The sequence below is a fragment of the Podarcis vaucheri genome (genome assembly GCF_965113315.1).
Source record: "Podarcis vaucheri genome assembly, chromosome: 2".
Classification (NCBI taxonomy): Eukaryota; Metazoa; Chordata; class Lepidosauria; order Squamata; family Lacertidae; genus Podarcis; species Podarcis vaucheri.
Window position 1 is genome coordinate 113,799,686 of NC_138760.1, and position 20,383 is coordinate 113,820,068.

General features: G+C 48.5%; 1 protein-coding gene across 2 annotated transcripts; it reads right to left on the reverse strand.

Moving 5' to 3' along the window:
* Positions 1-4,038: 4,038 nt before the first annotated feature.
* LOC309525023 (uncharacterized protein) lies at positions 4,039-18,522 on the reverse strand. 2 transcript variants are annotated; one of them, XM_082210355.1, is made up of 6 exons: positions 18,266-18,522; positions 12,405-12,582; positions 12,109-12,222; positions 9,357-9,929; positions 5,545-5,625; positions 4,039-4,623 (listed from the first exon to the last, which is right to left on the reverse strand). In XM_082210355.1, the coding sequence occupies exons 2-6, from the start codon at positions 12,436-12,438 to the stop codon at positions 4,181-4,183; spliced, it is 1,245 nt and encodes a 414-aa protein (XP_082066481.1). In that variant the 5' UTR covers positions 12,439-12,582; positions 18,266-18,522; the 3' UTR covers positions 4,039-4,180. The 2 variants fall into 2 exon arrangements, with proteins under 2 accessions (XP_082066481.1, XP_082066482.1); XM_082210356.1 differs by lacking the exon at positions 18,266-18,522 and adding an exon at positions 12,971-12,992.
* Positions 18,523-20,383: the final 1,861 nt, after the last annotated feature.

The following is a 20,383-nucleotide window of genomic DNA, read 5'->3' on the forward strand; positions in this document are numbered from 1 at the left end:
AATATTTGGCTCTGAGACGAATTCTCCTACCAATCATCCCATCACCGTCTCATGGGAGACGAATTTTCCCCTACCTCTAGCCTTTGGGATGTTACTGGACTTCCAACCCCACCCACCTTAGGGATGATGGGCCTTGCAGTGCCCTGTTCACCTGGCAGCCGTGGGGGATGTGAAGCTTTGTGTCTGAATTTCCAGTACAGAAATGCTTCTGCAGAAATACTGCATTTTTCGCCCCATAGGGTGCACCGGCCCATAGGGCGCACTTATTTGTTATGGGGGAAATAAAGGGGGGAATTATTCCCCCCCGAGCCCCAAAAAGCAAAGAAGGCATGACAGCGAGCAGGACGGATCCTGCTAGCTGTCCTGGCTTCGTTTTTAGCCTCGGGGTTGTGGGTCTGGAAGCGAAGGCGAGGTTCCCCCGACCCCAGAACAGGCTGCTATCCGCAAGCCTAGGGAGCCTGGCGGGAACTCCCGCCGGGCTCTCCAGGCTTGCGCATATCTGCCCGAAGCCCGCCCGCCCCCCCGCTGTGCCCCCTGGGTTTCGGGCTGCAGGCTGCTTCCTGAAAGCCTGCATTTGCCCCATAGGATGCACACACATGTTCCCTTCGTTTTTGGAGGGGGGAAAGTGTGTCCTATAGGGCGAAAAATACGGTACTTAGAAATGATACCAAGGAAGGAGGGCAGGGATGTTAGGGTCTGCATGGTTCATAACCCTAACCCTAACCCCCCAGTGTGGAGGCTGTTTGTTATAATGTGTCTAGGTAGGAACAGCTGGTTCTTGCACCCCAGAAAACAAAAGATGCTCCAGGCCATTCTCAAAGAAGAGGCGGGTGTGTCAACAAGAGCCCTCTTCACGCAAACAGACTCAGCCAGGCAGACCCGTCTGACAAGGTCTCTTCACCTCCGCCACCTCCAAACCCTTTTGCAAAGGACAAATCTACCACTTCTCTGACATAGCACCACCCATAACCAGAAGCTTGCAGAAAGGCCATGGGTAGGCAAGCTAAGGCCCGGGGGCAGGATCCGGCCCAATCGCCTTCTAAATCCAGCCCGCGGACGGTCCAGGAATCAGCGTGTTTTTACATGAGTAGAATGTGTCCTTTTATTTAAAATGCATCTCTGGATTATTTGTGGGGCATAGGAATTCATTCTCCCCCCCCCTCAAAATATAGTCCGGCCCCCCACAAGATCTGAGGGACAGTGGACCGGCCCCTTGCTGAAAAAGTTTGCTGACCCCTGAGAAAGGCCATCCCAGAACCCGTTTTCTTGCCTTGTCCATCCTCCTTCTTGTCCACAGCAACCTTGCTCAATCCTGCCTCCCAGTGTCTTCTCTCCCCCCCCCCATAGACTCATAAGAGTTGGAAGGTACCCCTTGGGTCATCTAGCCCACCCCCCTGCAATGCAGGAATCCTGCGCACAGCCATCTCTGGGTGGACTCGGAACACCAACTTTCTGGTTAACATCCATTTGCACCGACCCATTGTGCTCTTATCCATTATTGTTTGCTTTTGTCTCCATCTTTCAGACACCCTGCCCTTTATCCTTCCGTCCTCTGGGCTCCCTTCCACGCCCCAGTTCTAACACCGCCACCCCTCTTTTCAACACACACATACGTGGAGTTTTCTTCCAGCCAAATCCATTCTTCATTTCCTTCCCAAGCGACTTGTCAACAGTATGTTAACTATCACTTCCCCTTCTGCACTTAGAATACTCGACAACATTCCATGATGTTGCAGCAGCTTAGCCAATGGTTGTGTGTTATTTCAAATGCCAGCCTATTCTTTTAACCTATCCTAGTAAGTCATTTTCCAGCATGGGGCTTACAACTTCCTGCATACAGTAGAAGCGGAATACAGGAACCATACATTGAAGATATTGCCTGTAGGTTTATATATGTTGGCTCCCAACCACTCAGACAGATTGTGGGAGGGGGCTGTTCTGTTCCTGCTTTATTCTGTATTTTGTGTTCACCAAGAGGTGCATCTGAGATCCTTTGCGATGTCACAGAAGATGCTGCCACCAAGTTTTCCCTATCCATGGTCTCCAGGCCATCCGTCATTGTAAAAATGTGCCTGGAGACAGGCAGGTCCTGTAGAGAGAAGATGCGCCATGGTGCATTGGCAACAGCACAACCAGACGCCTTCATATGCCCCAGCTGCAACAAAACATGTCTCTCCTGTATCGGCCTCTACAGCCACAGCAGGCGCTGTGACTCTCCAACAGTTCACCCCAAAAGGCACACTTTTCCATTGTCTTCCGAGACAGACAGATGCCAACAAAAACCTTCACCCTAAGGTCCCAGATATGTGACATATATATATATATATATATATATGCTTTCGTAGATTTTCACGGGTATAGGAATGCAGGTTTTGGTGTCTTCGGGTGTCTTCCCGTGTAAGAGTCGGGGTGTCTGTGCGACGTTTCGACGAGGTCTCACTCGTCATCTTCAGGCTGGTGCTTTCGGCTTCTTGTTACTGGAACAGAGCAGAATCTGGTGTTTGAGTTTGAGTTTGAGTCCTCCATAAACACAATATCAAAACAGCCTTCTGCACCAACCAAAAAATAGCCAATATCCTCAGAAACCCAAAAGACAAAATCCAGCTGGAAAACCAAGGGGTCTATGAAATACCCTGCAAAGTCTGCCCAGCCACGTACATTGGACAAACAAACAGACGAATAAATGCACGTATCGCAGAACACAAGAATGCCGTCAAAAAAGAAGAAAAAACTTCCTCTCTTTTCCAACACATGAAAGAAACAGGACACGAAATTAATTTTGCAGATTCCAAATTGCTCTTTAACATGGAACATCACCACAAGAGAATAATCATGGAAGCCATCGAGATAGAGAAACACCCTCACAACATGAACAAGCGTGACGACACGTCCCGCCTGCCAGACATCTGGAAATTAGCCCTCCCCACAAAAACCGACACCAGAACCAGAGGCACACAGAACGCCGTCACCAATCAACCACACCAGACCCAAACCCAGACCCTCTCCACAGACATATTACAGACTCCATCCAGCAACCAAACTATAGTGGCACCTCCGGATGCTGCACCCCCCTGCAATCCCTACACAGATCTGGCTGGCACAAAGCACAAAACCACAGCTCGCCCCTATACACGAAGCCAAGCCAGAGCACAACTAAATGCAGCACAGCCATCTTCTCAGAAAAACTCTTCACAAGCTCAAGAGGTCAAGACACAAAAGCTTTAGCAACTAATCTACACTTAATGACCCACCCAGTGGTATTCAGAATATCACTCATGAAATCACCCAAGATATCCCTCAAGTAATTAATGACCCACCCAGTGATATTCAGAATATCACTCATGAAATCACCCAAGATATCCCTCAAGTAATTAAGGAACAAAAGAAGAAAAGGCACACTAATCTAGGAACTTCCTCTCTGCCCAGAACGTTGGAGGCTATACACCACACCCCTCAACAGTATTTATAGGAACTCAAACACCAGATTCTGCTCTGTTCCAGTAACAAGAAGCCGAAAGCACCAGCCTGAAGATGACGAGTGAGACCTCGTCGAAACGTCGCACAGACACCCCGACTCTTACACGGGAAGACACCCGAAGACACCAAAACCTGCATATATATATATATATATATATATATATATATGCAGGTTTTGGTGTCTTCGGGTGTCTTCCCGTGTAAGAGTCGGGGTGTCTCTTACACGGGAAGACACCCGAAGACACCAAAACCTGCATTCCTGTACCCGTGAAAATCTACGAAAGCAAATATATATATATATATATATATATATATATATATATATATATATCTGTGTGTGTGTGTGTTTGTGTGTATACATATAGAGAGAAATAAGATGGCACAAAATGGTTTTGTGTTGAGTGGCACGTGAGTCTCTGTGCTACAACATTTTTCTCCCACCCCTTATTTACCAGAACTAGTAATGTGGGGAAAGAAAGGGGAGGGGGGGAAGAACCCCACCCTGCAACTTTTATCCCACCCACCCCTCTTCGTAATTACACAACTGGCAAGCCAAAATCATTAATTGCAAAAAGGTTTTTTAAATTCCTGAAAAAGAAAACTACAACCCGTTACAAACGCAGCCCGGATGTCCCGCACACTAATGGAACTACAGCCAAAGAGCGTCGCCACAGCCACACCGCCGCCACAGCCGTCTCGAGAGTCACCTCCGGTACCTCGCTCTCGCCATGGACCGCCTGGTGGACCCCAAGCGCAAGGGAGAAGCGTCTGCCGTGTGACCAGGCTGCCCGAGCCGGGGTAAACGGGCCTGCCGGGTTAAGGCCGGGGCCGGGGGAGCCTGTGCCTCTGCCTGCTTTCGCACAAGTGACTCTAGCAGTTCCGTCTGGCGGTTCATGAGCGCAATGATCTGCTCAGTGTCCACGCGGTCCCGCTCCCGCTCCTCCAGATCAGCCTTTGTGTACTCGCCCAGGGCTGCCAGGATCCGGTCGGTGGCTGCCTGCACCCTTCTGTCAGCCGCATGGGTGATTTCCAGCGCCAGATCCTGCCTGTTTTTCCTCTTCCGCTTCCGGATGTTGGCGAGGCGCTCTGCGGCGTATGACCTGGCGGGGTCAGGCAGGGGACTTGGGGAGGGGGTTATGGCCCCGTCTGAAAAGCAGGAAACAAAATTATGCTTAGAACTCACTTCCTCGACAGCAAGTCCCATCGAACAAAGTGGGACTTTCCGAGTCAACATAATTCGGATTTTCAGCGTTAACTTTAAGAAGCAGTGTGTGAGTTTGCTTCCCCCCCCTCTTCCTCCTTCCTCCTCCTATTTTCCTTTTGTGTTGTGTCATTTTTTGGTATAGCTTGATTTTTTTAAAAAATTGATCTGTAAGCTCTATCTACCATGGGTTGGTTCAACTGAGCCACAGTGCGAAGGAAAGACAAACGTGTTGGCTCCTATCCATCCCTTGCAAGTCGGCTTGTTGGTACCTACCTGTCTGGTTGCTTGTGGCAAGAAAGAAAAATGCATCCTGGTAACTCAACAGGGAAGAGTTATGCTTTGGCTTGTGGGCCACAAATAACTAACATAGTTTTGTGTGGCCCAGCAAGCTCCTGCAGATGACCATGGGCGAGTGACGTTTGCAGACCAACTTGCAAGGCTGTTCCCTCGAACAGCATCCCTGTTGACATGAGACAAGCACTCGCTATCAGTACTTTCTGGAAACGAATGACATTTCTGGAAACACTGAAGACGAATTTGTTTCGACACAATTTTCCACCTGGAAGAAATGGCCTTAGGTTTAACAATGCAAAACGAAAACGTCAACTTGGTTTTTGGTGCTGCTTTTAAAAGCTTTTTGTATGTGTGTGTGTTCCGCTCCTTCTGTGGCCTGCCTGCCAATTGCCTTGAGACAGTATGTAAAAAGTGATTCATAAATTAATAAAGCTACCTCTTAACATAACTCCACCGATTAGAAAGGATTCTTCCTTGCCCCAGGCGAGCAGCTAATTTGCATCCAGTCATTCAAACGATGAACCTCATGAATTGGCAGTTCTTATCTGCTTGTTTTGTTCTGTTCTTACCTACTGTTGAGGCAGAGCTGCCCGGTTTATCGCAGGGAGTAGACAGCAGAGGTGGAGCTGGACTGCTGGCTTCTGCTGTTCCTGAAGAAACACATTACATTGATTAATTTCAGGAGCATAGCTGGCCTTCGTCCACAGCAACAACCCTAGCCCCCCTCTGCTTCTGATCTATTTATCAAAAACTACAACGTATGCATATTGTTGTGCAGAATGGACTGAGGAAATGCTTGGGGGCAGATGTGTGAATGCAGAATGCATAAGAATGAAATGATCATCATAAACACACCGCAATCCCTTGGGCATTAACCCAGCCCTTGCATTTTGATTATCGAGTTCAAGAACATAACAGTCTTGTCTTCAAGCACTAGGCTGGCAGCTAAAGACAGCCAAGGACCGGTTGAAGGACCGGTTAAAGGAGATGGGTATGTTTATCCTGGAAGAGAGGAGACAGGATATCCATCTTCAAATATCTCAAGGGCTGCCGCGTGGAGGATGGAGCAAGCTGGTTTTGCTCCCGCTTTAGAGGGTAGGACCAAAACCAATGATTCAAGTTACAAGAAAGGAGATTCTGACTAAACATCCCATAACTAAATAAGGTAAAAAGGACCCCTGGACAGTTAAGTCCATTCAAAGGCAATTATGGGGTTGTGGCGCTCATCTCGCTTTCAGGCCGAGGGAGACGGCATTTGTCCACAGACAGCTTTCTGGGTCATGTGGCCAGCAGGACTAAACCGCTTCTGGTGCAATGAAACACCGTGACGGAATCCAGAGTGCATGGAAACGCTGTTTACCTTTCTGCTGCAGTGGTACCTATTTATCTACTTGCACTGGTGTGCTTTCGAACTGCTAGGTTGGCAGGAGCTGGGACAGAGCAATGGGAGCTAACCCCGTCGTGGGGATTCAAACCGTCAACCTTCTGATCAGCAAGCCCAAGAGGCTCAGTGGTTTAGACCACAGCACCACCCGCGTCCTTTTATAACTAAATAACTGCATGAGAGGAAGGACATGCGCTGATGCAAGAGGACTTGCTCCCTCTCGCCTCCTGCAGAGCATGTGCTTCATGCCCTCCCCAAATCTGCTCTGGAGGCTCGGAGGCAACCCCAGAACAGATTTAGGGAGCACACTGCGGGGGGGGGGGGGGAGTCTCACTGCGCAAGCGGAGGTAGCTCTTCTCTTGCAAGGTTTTATCGCTACTTTGGATATGACTCACTGTCTGTAATGCTGGAGGTATTACGGAGCCATTGTGGCAGGCAGTCACTGGTGGTTTTTTTAATCCTCCGCAAATTTCTCCAGTGAACCTGTCTAAGCTGGCCGGCTGTCACTACATCTCATGGTAAAAGGTAAAGGTAAAGGACCCCTGGACAGTTAAGTCCAGTGAAAGGCGATTATGGGGTTGCGCCGCTCATCTCGCTTTCAGGCCGAGGGAGCTGGCGATTGTCCGCAGAGAGCTTTTCAGGTCATGTGGCCAGCAGGACTAAACCACTTTTGGCGCAACAGGACACCATGACAGAAACCAGAGCGTACGGAAATGCTGTTTACCATCCCGCCACAGCAATACCTATTTATCTACTTGCACTGGCGTGCTTTCGAACTGCTAGGTTGGAATTAGCTGGGACAGAGCAACGGGAGCTCACCCCGTCGTGGGGATTCGAACCACCGACCTCCCGATCGGCAAGCCCAAGAGGCTCAGTGGTTTAGACCACAGTGCCACCCATGTCCCTGTACATCTCATGGTAGCTAATGTGCACCACCAGCAACACACTGGCCAAGCAGCAGTGCATTATGGGAGAGGGATGACAGCCAAGAGGCACAGTGACACAAAATCATCCGCTTGGATCTACATGCTTATAACGAGTGCAGCAAAGGAGAGGAGGATATATATACACACCCACCCTTCTTTTCTTCAAGGAGCTCCAGGCAGCACATGGTTGTCACCCCACCTCTCAATTTTATCTTCGCAAAAACCTCGTGAGCTTCCTGGGGATACGAACCCTGCCGTCTCCCATCACGGCCTGCCTTCCTAACCACTACCCCACAGTGGCTCTCTGGAGTCCTGCGGCATGTTGAAGACCAAGTTATTCCACTTTTTTCGCAGGCTTTGGACTGTTTAACCAGATGTATGCTGCAAAAGCAGCAATTATGCCACGGTAAATGGATTTAGCCTTCCAAATGCCACAGTAGCTTTGACCTTTCACAGCAACAGCGGGTCATTTTAAATTTACCCTTATGGTGCAAAAGTGCTTGGGTGAGGAGAGAGAGACTTTCTGTTCCTCATCAGGCAATGGCTTTTCCACCTGTCTGTCCCCACCCAGCCTTACCAGACTATAACTTTGAGAACAGCAGCAGCAGCAGCAGCAGCAGCAGGGAAGTGAGGAGTTCAGAGATATTTTTTAAATACAGTTTTATGTTGTGCTTCTTAGTTTCTCAATTTGATCCTTTTACATGGTTTTTGTATGTTTTGTGGTATTTTGCTGTTACTTTTATTGATTGCAGATTGGTAATTCTTTATTGTGGTTGAACTGTTTAATTACTATTTGCTAATGTTTAATTTTACTGTTTTACTATTAGATTCTGATGGATTGCTGAACGTTGCTTTGTTTGATAGAAGTTGTTTATTTTAAAGTTATTATGACTTTTATATTGGATCAGATTGTTACTATTAATGTTTGATGCTTTAGTATGTTTTCATGTCTTGGAAGCCGCCTAGAGTGGCTTGGGCAACCCAGCCAGATGTGCGGGATATAAATGAATTATTATTATTATTGATAGCCAAAGTTAGCCACACTCACAGAATTACAGAACTGGAGAGTTAGAAGGATTCCTGAACAATGAAGGAATTTCAGCTATTAGCATCCAAAACTCAGTGTAGGACAGGTTATTTAACACCTCTGATTCCAGCATTGGATATCAGCGCTTCTTGGGTGAAAGGCGGAACACACATTAAAGTCAATGTAGTGGTACAGGTGGTTAGAGTGTCAGACTAAGACCTGGGAGACCAGGCAGTATTTTTTCCCCTGGGGGTACTCAAGGGTAAAGCTAAAGGACCCCTGGACAGTTAAGTCCAGTCAAAGGCGACTATGGGGTTGCGGCACTCATCTCCTTTCAGGCCAAGGAAGCCGGCATTTGTCCACAGACAGCTTTCCAGGTCATTTGGCCAGCATGACTAAACCGCTTCTGGCACAACGGAACACCGTAATGGAAGCCAGAGTGCATGGAAATGCTGTTTACCTTCCCGCCGCAGTGATACCTATTTATCTACTTGCACTGGTGTGCCTTTGAACTGCTAGGTTGGCAAAAGCTGGGACAGAGCAACAGGAATTCACCCCGTCACAGGAATTCACCCCGTCACAGGGATTCGAACCGCCAATCTTCCGATCGGCGAGCCCAAGAGGCTCAGCGGTTCAGACCACAGGGCCGAACTGGCACCCTTTTCCCCTAGACAAAAAGAGCTGGCTAAAAGTGTGGCATTTACTGCAACGACTTCATGGTGAGAACCGGCACTTTTTTTCCCTACAAGAAAAGCACGGAGACCCGGGTTCAAATCCCCACTCTTCCATGAAGCTCAATGACCTTGACCTTGGACTACTCACAGGCTCTCAGCCTAACTGACCTCGCAGGGTTGTTGTGGGGGATTAAATGAGGAGGACAACCATGTACGCTACCTCGGCCTCCTTGGAAGAAAAGGCAGAATCTAAATGCAGGAAAATAAAACAAAAGACACTGTCTCCCAGGGATTACTTTCTTTTTTTAAAGGCTATTTTGAAAACCTCGTTCCACAGGGCTTTCCTCAGACACCAAATGCCGCCACTGACCCGTGGGAGACGTCACAGGCATTTCGTCGGGGGCTTCCTCCTTTATGTACGGTACAGGGAAGCTGCCCCCCAGGCTGGGGACCTGGGGGGGTGACCGCGTCCTTAGAGCCAACGTCTCCTGGCTGCCCGCTCTGGCCCCCTCTGCCGCAGCTTCCTCCTCAGTGGAGCACTGAGACATCGAGTCGGCGACTGACGCCCCGCGGCGGCTCAAGGCGGGCAGCACCTCCGGGGGCGGGACGTCCGCCTCATTGGCCAATAGGTGATCGAGCTGGTCGTAGAAGAGCCAGGCCAAATGTCCTTTCCCCGGGGAGTTGTTGGCCTTGGCTATCCTGTAGTCCCTCTTCAGAGTCTTGATTTTGGAGCGGCACTCCAGGGCAGAGCGCTTGTGGCCTCTCTGCGCCATCTTGCCGGCCACCACTTGGAAAGTCTCGATGTTCCGGTGGCTCCGCTGCAGCTCCTGCTGGATCTCCCGCTCGCGCCAAATGACCAGCAGGTCTATGATCTCAGGGTAGGTCCACGTGGTGCCGCGATACTGCCTGTAGGGGGCGATGGCCGGCTCGGGCGTTTCGGCCGCTGGAAAGCCAAGTGGGAGGGAGGTGAAGCCAAGTGGGAGGGAGGTGAAGCCAAGTGGGAGAGAGGTGAAGAGAGAGAGAAAGTTTAAATCAGAAAGAACAGGGTGGGGAGAAAACAGCTGAGAATGTTTAATCACCGTATTTTTCGCTTTATAAGACGCACCAGACCATAAGACGCACCTAGTTTTTGGAGGAAGAAAACAAGGAAAAAATTATTCTGAATCCCAGAAGCCAGAACAGCAACAGGGATCGCTGTGCAGCGAAAGCAGCGGTCCCTCTTGCTGTTCTGGCTTCTGGGATAGCTGTGCAGCCTGCATTCGCTCCATAAGATGCACCCACATTTCCCCTTACTTTTTAGGAGAAAAAAAGTGAGTCTTATAGAGCAAAAAATACGGTATCTTTTTTTGCTTGTGTGTCCTGAAGCATCACAATAATTTTTAAACTCTTGAAACAGAGGGAGTTGTCAACAAAAATAAGGACTGCACTAGATCTGACACTAAGAAGCTAGAAGGTTTTCAGCATTCCTCAAGTGGACTCTGCTGTACAGCCAGGCTTGAGGCACACAAAGCACAAATCCCCTGGGATAGCTCAGTCGGGAGAGCATGAGACTGTTAATCAAAGGGTTGTGGGTTCGAGCCCCACATTGGGCAAGAGATTCATGCATTGCATGGGGTTGGACTAGATGACCCTCATGGTTCCTTCAAAATCCACAATTCTTTGATTCTTCTTTGATGCTTTGAATGAGGAGGGGGCATCTTTCTCAGTGCTGAGTGAGCACAACTTGCTCACTCAAACTCTGGGCAGACAGAGGGAGAATAAACTTCCTTGCAATGAGGTTGAGGGAATGTTCTTTCATTTGTGGTGGACCTGTAAAACGGTAAAAGAGCATTGGGAAATAATTCAAAATGAATTGGGGGGGAAAAGTTTTAAAGTACTTTTAAAAAACAACAACCAGAGTCCTTCTTGTTGGGGAAAATTCAGACGGAAATTCCCAGGTGTCAAAAAAGGTTATTAATGTTTGCCACTATTGTGTTTCGTTAACCAAAAATGCAAATTGAGCAAAGTCCCAACTAAAGAAGAATGACAACTTAAACTGATGGAATATGTGCAGCTTGCAGACCTAACATAAGAGAGCAAGGAGGACATACGTTTAAAGATTGGAAAATGTGTACACTTGAAAACGTTGGCAGCATTAAGATAAATTCAACCGTGTAAACAAGTTTTGGTGGATGTAATAATGGAATACTGAATGGTTTAGTTCAGGGGTCTGCAACCTTTAAGACAAAAAGAGCCACTTGGACCCGTTTCCGAACAAAAAACAACAACTGAGAGCCGCAAAACCATTGCGACATTTAAAACAAATATATCTCCGGAGCCACGATCTGACAGCAGGTGGGAAGGTGACGTCGGGATGGTGCGTGACTAACGCACACACCGCCCCCATGCGACGTCACAGCCAGTACAGCGCCCGCCACAGTGAGGAGTGTCGGGGCGCACAATGCGCCTCCTCCCCTTGCTAGTATCCGCCCCGGAGCCGCAGCAAAGATGTAAAAGAGCCACATGCGGCTCCGGAGCCGCGGGTTGCAGACCCCTGGTTTAGTTTATGTAAAATATGCAGGGATTTATGATATGCAAAATGAACTATGGAAAGAGAAGAAGGGAAGCCACTGACATTTTAAGGTTGCGTAAATTAGTATTCTAAATTGTAAAACAGAAAGTTTAATTAAAACTATAAAGGTAAAGGTAAAGGTACCCCTGCCCGTATGGGCCAGTCTTGCCAGACTCAAGGGTTGTGCGCCCATCTCACTTAAGAGGCCGGGAGCCAGCGCTGTTCACAAACACTTCCGGGTCATGTGGCCAGCGTGACAAGCTGCATCTGGCGAGCCAGCGCAGCACACGGAACACCGTTTACCTTCCCGCTGGTAAGCGGTCCCTATTTATCTACTTGCACTTAAGGGTGCTTTCGAACTGCTAGGTGGGCAAGCGCTGGGACCGAACGATGGGAGCGCACCCCGCCACGGGGATTCAAACCGCCGACCATGTGATCGGCAAGTCCTAGGCGCTGAGGTTTTACCCACAGCGCCACCTGCGTCCCTAATAATAAAAACTATAGAGAGAGAGAATAGACTTCCTGGTTAGAAGGCACGCGCTAGCCCTTCCAGGTGGAGTTGGCCCCTCACCTAATTTGCTTCCAGGCAGGATCCGCCTCCCTCTCGTGCCTTGCTCGCTTGGGATCCACTGCTCTTCCTCAGACTCAATCTTGCAGATCAGCTCTGGCTCGTCAGCAGGCAACCCTGCGCAGGAAGGAGCAGAAGAGCAGCAAGGCCCAGGTCAGTTGGCCATTCCACCCATCATTGGCTAGGGAGATGTTCTCCATTGCTTCACCCCAGTCCACAATAAAATGAATTCCATCATTACTGGATGGAAGGTTGGGGGAGCAGGGAGGGAGGGATGGGGCAGGATTTGGGGTTCTTACCCAGCAAGGCCATCGTTGCAAAGTTGTTCTGCATGACAACACCCCCAGCGCGGGGCTCTTTGGTTCTGGCCCAAAACGGCTCCCTGATGAAGTCCCACCACTGTCGGGCTCAAGAGTCACCACCATCCAGAGAAATACACGGGGCCAAATGTCTCCTCCCACGGTTTCGACCAAGGAACTGTGACATGTAGGGGGAAAGCAGAGGAAAAGGTGAAACATTTAGGAGAACCCAATGCTGCAACAGTAGGACGCGGGTGGCGCTGTGGTCTAAACCAGAGCCTAGGGCTTGCCGATCGGAAGGTCGGCGGTTTGAATCCCCACGACGGGGTGAGCTCCCGTTGCTCTGTCCCAGCTCCTGCCCACCTAGCAGTTCGAAAACACGTCAAAGTGCAAGTAGATAAATAGGTACTGCTCCGGCGGGAAGGTAAACGGCATTTCCGTGCGCTGCTCTGGTTTCGCCACATGACCTGGAAGCTGTACGCCAGCTTCCTCAGCCAGTAAAGCAAGATGAGCGCTGCAACCCCAGAGTCGGCCACGACTGGACTTAACTGTCAGGGGTCCTTTACCTTTTACCTATTGCTGCAGCATGGTTGAAGCCAAAGCCTGGTCACCCTGTCTGTTTCCCCCCCTGATTCTGTGCTAATAATAATAATAATAATAATAATAATAATAATAATAATTGTACCCCGCCCATCTGGCTGGGTTTCTCCAGCCACTCTGGACGGCTTCCAACAAAGATTAAAAATACATTAAAATGTCATTCAAGAATTTCTTGTTCTCTAGCGTGTCTTGGTTCTTTTCATTTTCCTGCTCCATATGCTTGGAATCACCTTCCAGGAAGCAGTGGTGAGTTGCCTCTTCACGCCATATGTTCAAATCTCTCTTTAAAATTTGCCCTTTTTTTCCTGGAGCCTATGGCTCTGGATAGCTCATTCTGTTATACCCGGTGTAACCCAGTGGTTCTCAAACTTTTTTCTCTGGGCCACACTCTCAGAATAAAAAATTGCTTGCATATACCACAAAATATTTTATTGATGGGGAGGGAATGCAACAACTTCTAGCAGTGTTTGATTCATAACATAGAACAGAACTGCTTTATAATATGACCATGGGGCAGCCAGAAAGTATAAAATGATGCAGCTACATAAGAATGGGAATCATTCCCAAAATATAATATTGATAGTCCTTGAATCTTCCTCCCACACTTGCCATCTTCTCCTGGACTGACCGTGGCTGATTATCAGTTAAACATCTGATAAGTTCAGACGACAACTTTGAGCTAGGTTAAGAAATGTGAGAGCCAGTGTGGTGTAGTGGTTAAGAGTGGTAGTCACGTAATCTGGGAAACCGGGTTCGCGTCTCCGCTCCTCCACATGCAGCTGCTGGGTGACCTTGGGCTAGTCACACTTCTGTGAAGTCTCTCAGCCCCACTCACCTCACAGAGTGTTTGTTGTGGGGGAGGAAGGGAAAGGAGAATGTTAGCCGCTTTGAGACTCCTGAAAGGGAGTGAAAGGCGGGATATCAAATCCAAATCCAAACTTAATGAAGGAAAGTCATTTGATCTTAGGACAGTCCACATACTGGCCTATTCTAATCTCTCTTTCTTTTTTCTTCTTTTTAAAATAATTTTTATTAAATTTTCAATTTTAACAATCCAATCAAATCACATTAAGTATTCCAAATTATACAAATACATATCATATAGTCCAAATATTCTGCCAAATTATAAATTTTTGCTGGGGCTTCCCATGCTTCAAGTTCAGTGGGGTTCCAATCATCTTATGTTTCTACTGCCTTGAGTTTCCAATAGTTCCTTCTTTAAAACTTCCTGTTGCTATCCTTCCTTCTTTCGTGGCCTCTGAGCTCTAACCTCTTTTTCTTAATGGTGACTGCTCCTTCTCAGGCTGCATAGAAAAAGCATCTTGGCTCCAGAAGTTCATTCCGATTGTGCAGATAAAATATAACTGATAGATTTCTACAGGATGGGGCATTAGTGTGTGAAAACAGTCCAGATCCAATGATCCCCAGATGTGGCATCAGGTGACAGACAGGTGGGTTGCCCCGCCCACTTGTCAAAGTTGGCCCACGAAGGCCAAGTTCTAGCCCTGCCGGAGCCGAAATGTAGCCCCAACAACCTGGCAAATAGATCCAGCGTCATTGTGGCTGAAGCCCAAGCTCAGAAATTGGGAGTTGGGCATCCAGCCTACCCTCTGCTAGACTCATCGGCCTGCCAGTCACACAAACACTCATATGCTGTGTGTGTGTGTGTGTGTGTGTGTGTGTGTGTGTGTATATATATATATATATATATATATATATATATATATTTCAGGCTACCTTGCCAAAGGCAGAAACCGAAAGGGCTGCCAAGAGCCACTTAATTTGCCTGATGTGCTAATAATGTGCCATTATGTAGTTTGGCAGTCATTAGGTGGCACAGGACTTAGTTGCGTCTGGGTGAAGTCAGACATTTCCTTTTACTGCTCTTGTTGGAGAGAAACAACCAAGTTCTTGTCTAGCTTCCAGCAATTTTCCTGTGGAAGGGGATCCTGAGAGGTCTTCTAGCCCAACCCCGCGGCTCCATACAGGATCTGCAATACAGGGATGCAACTACAGCACCCCTGAGAGGGCCACCAGGTTTCGGAAGCTGCTGTGAGCCTTCCGGGACACCCGACCCCAGCAATTTCAGGGTGGTTTTTTCCTCCCTGGGTCCTGCGTCAAAAGCACCATTAAAACCTGCACAACCAGTTTGAACAGAGATCCCAGCTGGTGGGGCTGGGGAAAGAGACCGCACGTATACGTTGAGCAACAACGATGGCTCTAAGATGCCACCTCTGAATTTCAGAAGAGAAGAAGAAGAAGAAGAGTTTGGATTTGATATCCCGCCTTTCACTCCCTTTAAGGAGTCTCAAAGCGGCTAACATTCTCCTTTCCCTTCCTCCCCCACAACAAACACTCTGTGAGGTGAGTGGGGCTGAGAGACTTCAGAGAAGTGTGACTGGCCCAAGGTCACCCAGCAGCTGCATGTGGAGGAGCGGAGACGCGAACCCGGTTCCCCAGATTAGGAGACTACCGCTCTTAACCACTACACCACACTGGCCATTTTCTGTGCTGAAAGCCTGCTCTGTGGTTGGTATTCCTTGCCCACCCTTCACCCTAAGGTCCTGGGGAATTGCAACACCAAACTGCAATATTAAAAACAGTTTTATCGTCACCAAAATAAGGCAGGCGCTAAAAATGTACATCTCAAAAGCAAGGGTAGAGGTGCCACTTTGTGGGTGGAGAGACCCCTACAACTTAGAGCAGGCATAGGCAAACTCCGGCCCTCCAGATGTTTGGGACTACAATTCCCATCATCCCTGACCACTGGTCCTGTTAGCTAGGGATGATGGGAATTGTAGTCCCAAACATCTGGAAGGCCGAAGTTTGCCTATGCCTGACTTAGAGGTTGTGACAGAGAATGCCCTCTCCCAGGCTAAGGCATTTAGGGCTTTAAACACTATTTTTGAGCACCTGGAAATGAACCGGCAACCAGTCCAGCTGCTTTAAAACAGGTGAGATCTTAACTGGAAGCCCAGCCAGGAATCTTGCCTGATGCTTTTTGGGAGTACGGTGGGCAAGTCGTGTCTGCCTAGCAAGGAAGGTGGCTGAAACCAGATTCCAAACGCCTTGTTGATTTGTTTAAAAATAAGAGCCACCGCTTGGGAAACTGTCCCGAGACAGAAGGAGATCTGAGTAGCAAATGTAGCATTACGTATCTGGGGTCTGTCTACTGCAGGACCAGCAGAACAATAATTTCAGACTCAGTCTAAATGAGAGAGTCCCCCCCCCCCCCAAGGCTGGGGGTATAACAGGGTTGGCTCCCGTAGCATGACAGTTGTGTCTGTTCACACTTATTCCACCACCATCTCTGATCAAATAGCACTGCAGGTTTTTGTGACAGCTTCTGGCTCTTCAAAACCATTTGGACCGGGCTCTATGGTGCGGCAAAAGAAACCAACAATGCATGCACACACATCAGGACAACACTGCCTCTCTCATGCCACCTGCAACTCTCTCTTAAAAGTAAATAATTAAAGTAAAGGGACCCCTGACCATTAGGTCCAGTCGTGGCTGACTCTGGGATCGCGGCGCTCATCTCGCTTTACTGGCCGAGGGAGCCGGCGTACAGCTTCCGGGTCATGTGGCCAGCATGACTAAGCCGCTTCTGACGAACCAGAGCAGTGCATGGAAACGCCGTTTACCTTCCCGCCGGAGTGGTACCTATTTATCTACTTGCACTTGATGTGCTTTTGAACTGCTAGGTTGGCAGGAGCAGGGACCGAGCAATGGGAGCTCACCCCGTCATGGGGATTCGAACCGCCGACCTTCTGATCGGTAAGTCCTAGGCTCTGTGGTTTAACCCACAGTGCCACCCGTGTCCCCATAATTAAAGTAGTGACGTGCTAAAAATAAAAATCAGAACTCAAGCCCTATACATTACCTTGTGAATCATCCTGAGATCTTTGGATGAAGGGTGGTATATAAATAATAACAATATTAATAAAGAAGTATCATACCAGACAAAACCGTCATGGCTTCCCCTAAAAAATCCTGGGAGCTGTAGCTTGTTACGGGTGCTGAGAGCTGTTAGAGGAGACCCCTACTCTCCTCACAGAGCTAAAGCTCACAGAAGTTCTTAGGAAGAAGAACTGATTGTTAAACCACTCTGGAATTGTAGCTCTAAGAGGCGGACAGGGTTCTCCTAACCACTTCCAGCACCCTTAACAAACTACAGCTCCCATAATTCTTGGGGAGGGGGGAGGAAGCCATGATTGTTTAAAGTGCTGTGAAGACACACCTCTTTACCCTAGCTTTTGACACTAGAGGTGTCTATTTTTAGCACCCCTCTTGATTGTAAGTTTTTACTATTGCGCTTTAACAATGAAACCCACCCTGGAACCATGGGGTGAAGGACAGATAAGTTAATTAATTAATTAATAATAATAATAATAATAATAATAATATAGTGCAGATCAGGCCACACACAGAGGGAGTCAGAGGTCAGGCTATCAACTGAGGATCCCAGGACTAAAAACGAAAAAGACATTGGAGTTTCAGTAAGGAAAGGGGACAGAGTGGCGGTACTGATCTCAATTTTCTTTAGGGAATATGAATAAACCAGGGGTTAGAAGCACCTTGCTTCTTGCCCAGGACTTCTCAACCTTCTCTTCCTCATACGGGTGGATTTATGCAGGCATAAACAGGAACACCCCCCCAAGCCTCCCACCAGTTTATTGCTGTCCTCTCAGAAACAAGTTCCACTGAGTTCCATCATGCTGCGCTGATTTCACAAGCAGAACTTCACCAACTCCACCACCGGCTTACACAGCCCCAGGGAAAACGTCCATCAGGTCTGACCACCACCCTACTTTCCCCAGCCCTATCTTAAGCCCAAACAAGTCATTCTTAGCAGGAGGGTGGGGGGTCTCAGCACCCCAATCGCCTTCTCCACTTCTTCCGATTCTGGGTCTCTGGATTTCTAGCAAACATTATTGGGGGGGGGGGCGCGATTTCTCTTTCTGCAGAGTCCAGATGACTTGCTGCTGTTTCCTCGCCCGATCCACCGCACCCACCCACCCACTCCCAAACCCCAAGATCTGCAAGAGAAGCAGGAACAGCGCGGAAGCAAAAAAAAAAAAAGCAAAAAAAAAGCACGTGAGAACGCGCGATCACGGGAGTTGGGGGGGGGGTCCACTCGCACCTCAAACTCTGATGCACTGCCCAGGGCCACCCCGACCTGCCAGAATGACTCACACTTCGCCCAACTCCGGCCAGGTCCTAGAGACGCACCTTTTCCTTTTTTTTTATCCCCCCCCTACCTGGTGGTGTTTGGTTTCTGCAAAAGTGACGCGTCTGCAAAGGCTCCGCGGTCCCGAAGCGCGTTTGCAACGCGAGGAGGAGGAGGCAGCCTCGCCGCCCGCGGCTGCAATGGCTCCGGCTGCTGCTGCTGCTTCCGAGGAAAGGAGGCGGAGGAGCCTCGCCAGCACGTCCACACACTTCGCGGCACCGAGCGGGGGAAACATGGAAAAAAAAGAAGACCCAGGCACTCGGAGCTGTCGTGGCTTCCCTTGCAAGGCAGCCCGGGTACTGTAGTTCGGCCAAAGGCGGCGCCTCTCTTCGCCGCAGACTCTCTCTTCCCCGCCGGAACTACAACTCCCAGAGTTCCCTGGGAGAGCGCGGACCCGGACTAGCTGAACTAGTTTTGGAACCGGTTTGTGTTTGTAGTGCAGATGCCGAGAGGCGCAAGCAGCGACCAACGCCTTGGAATGGGGCGGGGGGGGGGATGCGATGAGGGTTTCAAAATATATAGTTTACGGAGAGCTGAGCGGCCAAATGTGCATGGCTGATGGGGAGGGGGGTTGGTTTTTTTTGTAAAGTTGTGATTTTTGTTCCTGGAGGCTTCATGGAGCCTGGAAGGAACGCTTTTGTTTCGGCAGATGTTTAGAAAGTTGACGCGAGTTTTAATCCGTTTTTAGTCTACTGTTTTAAATTTTGGGGGAAAGTTTTAAATTATTCTATAAATTTATTTTGTATATCGCCATCGATTCGTGGATCTCAGAGTGGTTCACGCACACAATATTCAAGATTAGAAAAAAACACACAAAATATGTAATAAAGATATGGTTAGTTTTCCTTATTGATAATTTTACTGTTTTGTTCTGTTTTGTAAAGTGCTTTTGAGTGTTTTGTTTCTTTGTTCTGCATTCAAGCAGTGTATAAATTATATAAAATAAAAGAATGAACAGACATTTTGAGATAGATTTCTCGTGCAAGCCTATGTATGACTACTCGGAAGTCAGCCCCATTGAATTCAATGTGATTTAGTCTCTGGGATGTCTGTATAAGATGGCAGCTGCAGGCTGCAATTCCAAAGATGCTTACAAAGGCGATTGGTAGGGTTTACCTCTGAGAAAACACGTGCAGGATTGCTGCCGCCCTTTGCACAGTTACCTGGGCGTAAGCCCCACTGAATGCAGTTGTGCTTCTGTATAATCATAAGACGAATGCCTCGCAAGACGGAAAACTCGCTAGACGTAAGAGTTTTCCGTTTTGGAGGTGCTTCGCAAAACGAATCTCCTATGGGCTTGCTTCGCAAGATGACAATGTCTTGCGAGTTCCTGCTGGTTTTTTTTTCCTTCCCCCCCTTTTTCTAAGCCGCTAAGCCGCTTATCAGCTGATCCGATCAGCAGATAAGCCTCTAAAAGCCGCTAATAGTGCTAATCCGCTAATCCTTCAATGGGCTTGCTTCACAAGACTAAAAAAAACCGCTAGACGAAGAGAATCACAGAATGGATTCTTTTCGTCTTGCGAGGCACCACTGTATTAGGATTGCTGAGGACTGTTCCTCTGCCTGCTCCCTTCCATCCTACACCTTCAACAACACCTAACCAGACAGATACCTGTCAGGTGAAGTTTTCACCTCCACTTCATTTGTGTGCTGGGGTGGGGTGCGGCTTCGCTTGCTGAAATTATGTACATCAGTAAGCGTGCAACAGTAGTCACACTCTGGGAATGGCTTTGACCCGCTGGCTAAACCAGGTGAGGGTAGCCGATGGGTCTCAAACCCTCCATGAGTTAGGACAGGGGTCAGCAACCTTTTTCAGCCGTGTGCCGGTCCACCGTTCCTCAGCCCATGTGGTGGGCCGGACTATATTTTGAAAAACATAATGAACAAATTCCTGTGCCGCACAAATAACTCAGAGACGCATTTTAAATAAAAGCACACATTCTACTCATGTCAAAACACCAGGCAGGCCCCACAAATAACCCAGAGATGCATTTTAAATAAAAGGACACATTCTACTCTTGTAAAAACATGTTGATTCCTGGGCCATCCGCGGGCCAGATTGAGAAGGTGATTGGGCCGCATCCAGCCTCTGGGCCGTAGGTTGCCTACCCCTGATCTAGGAGGTGGAAAACACTGATCCTAAACCTTT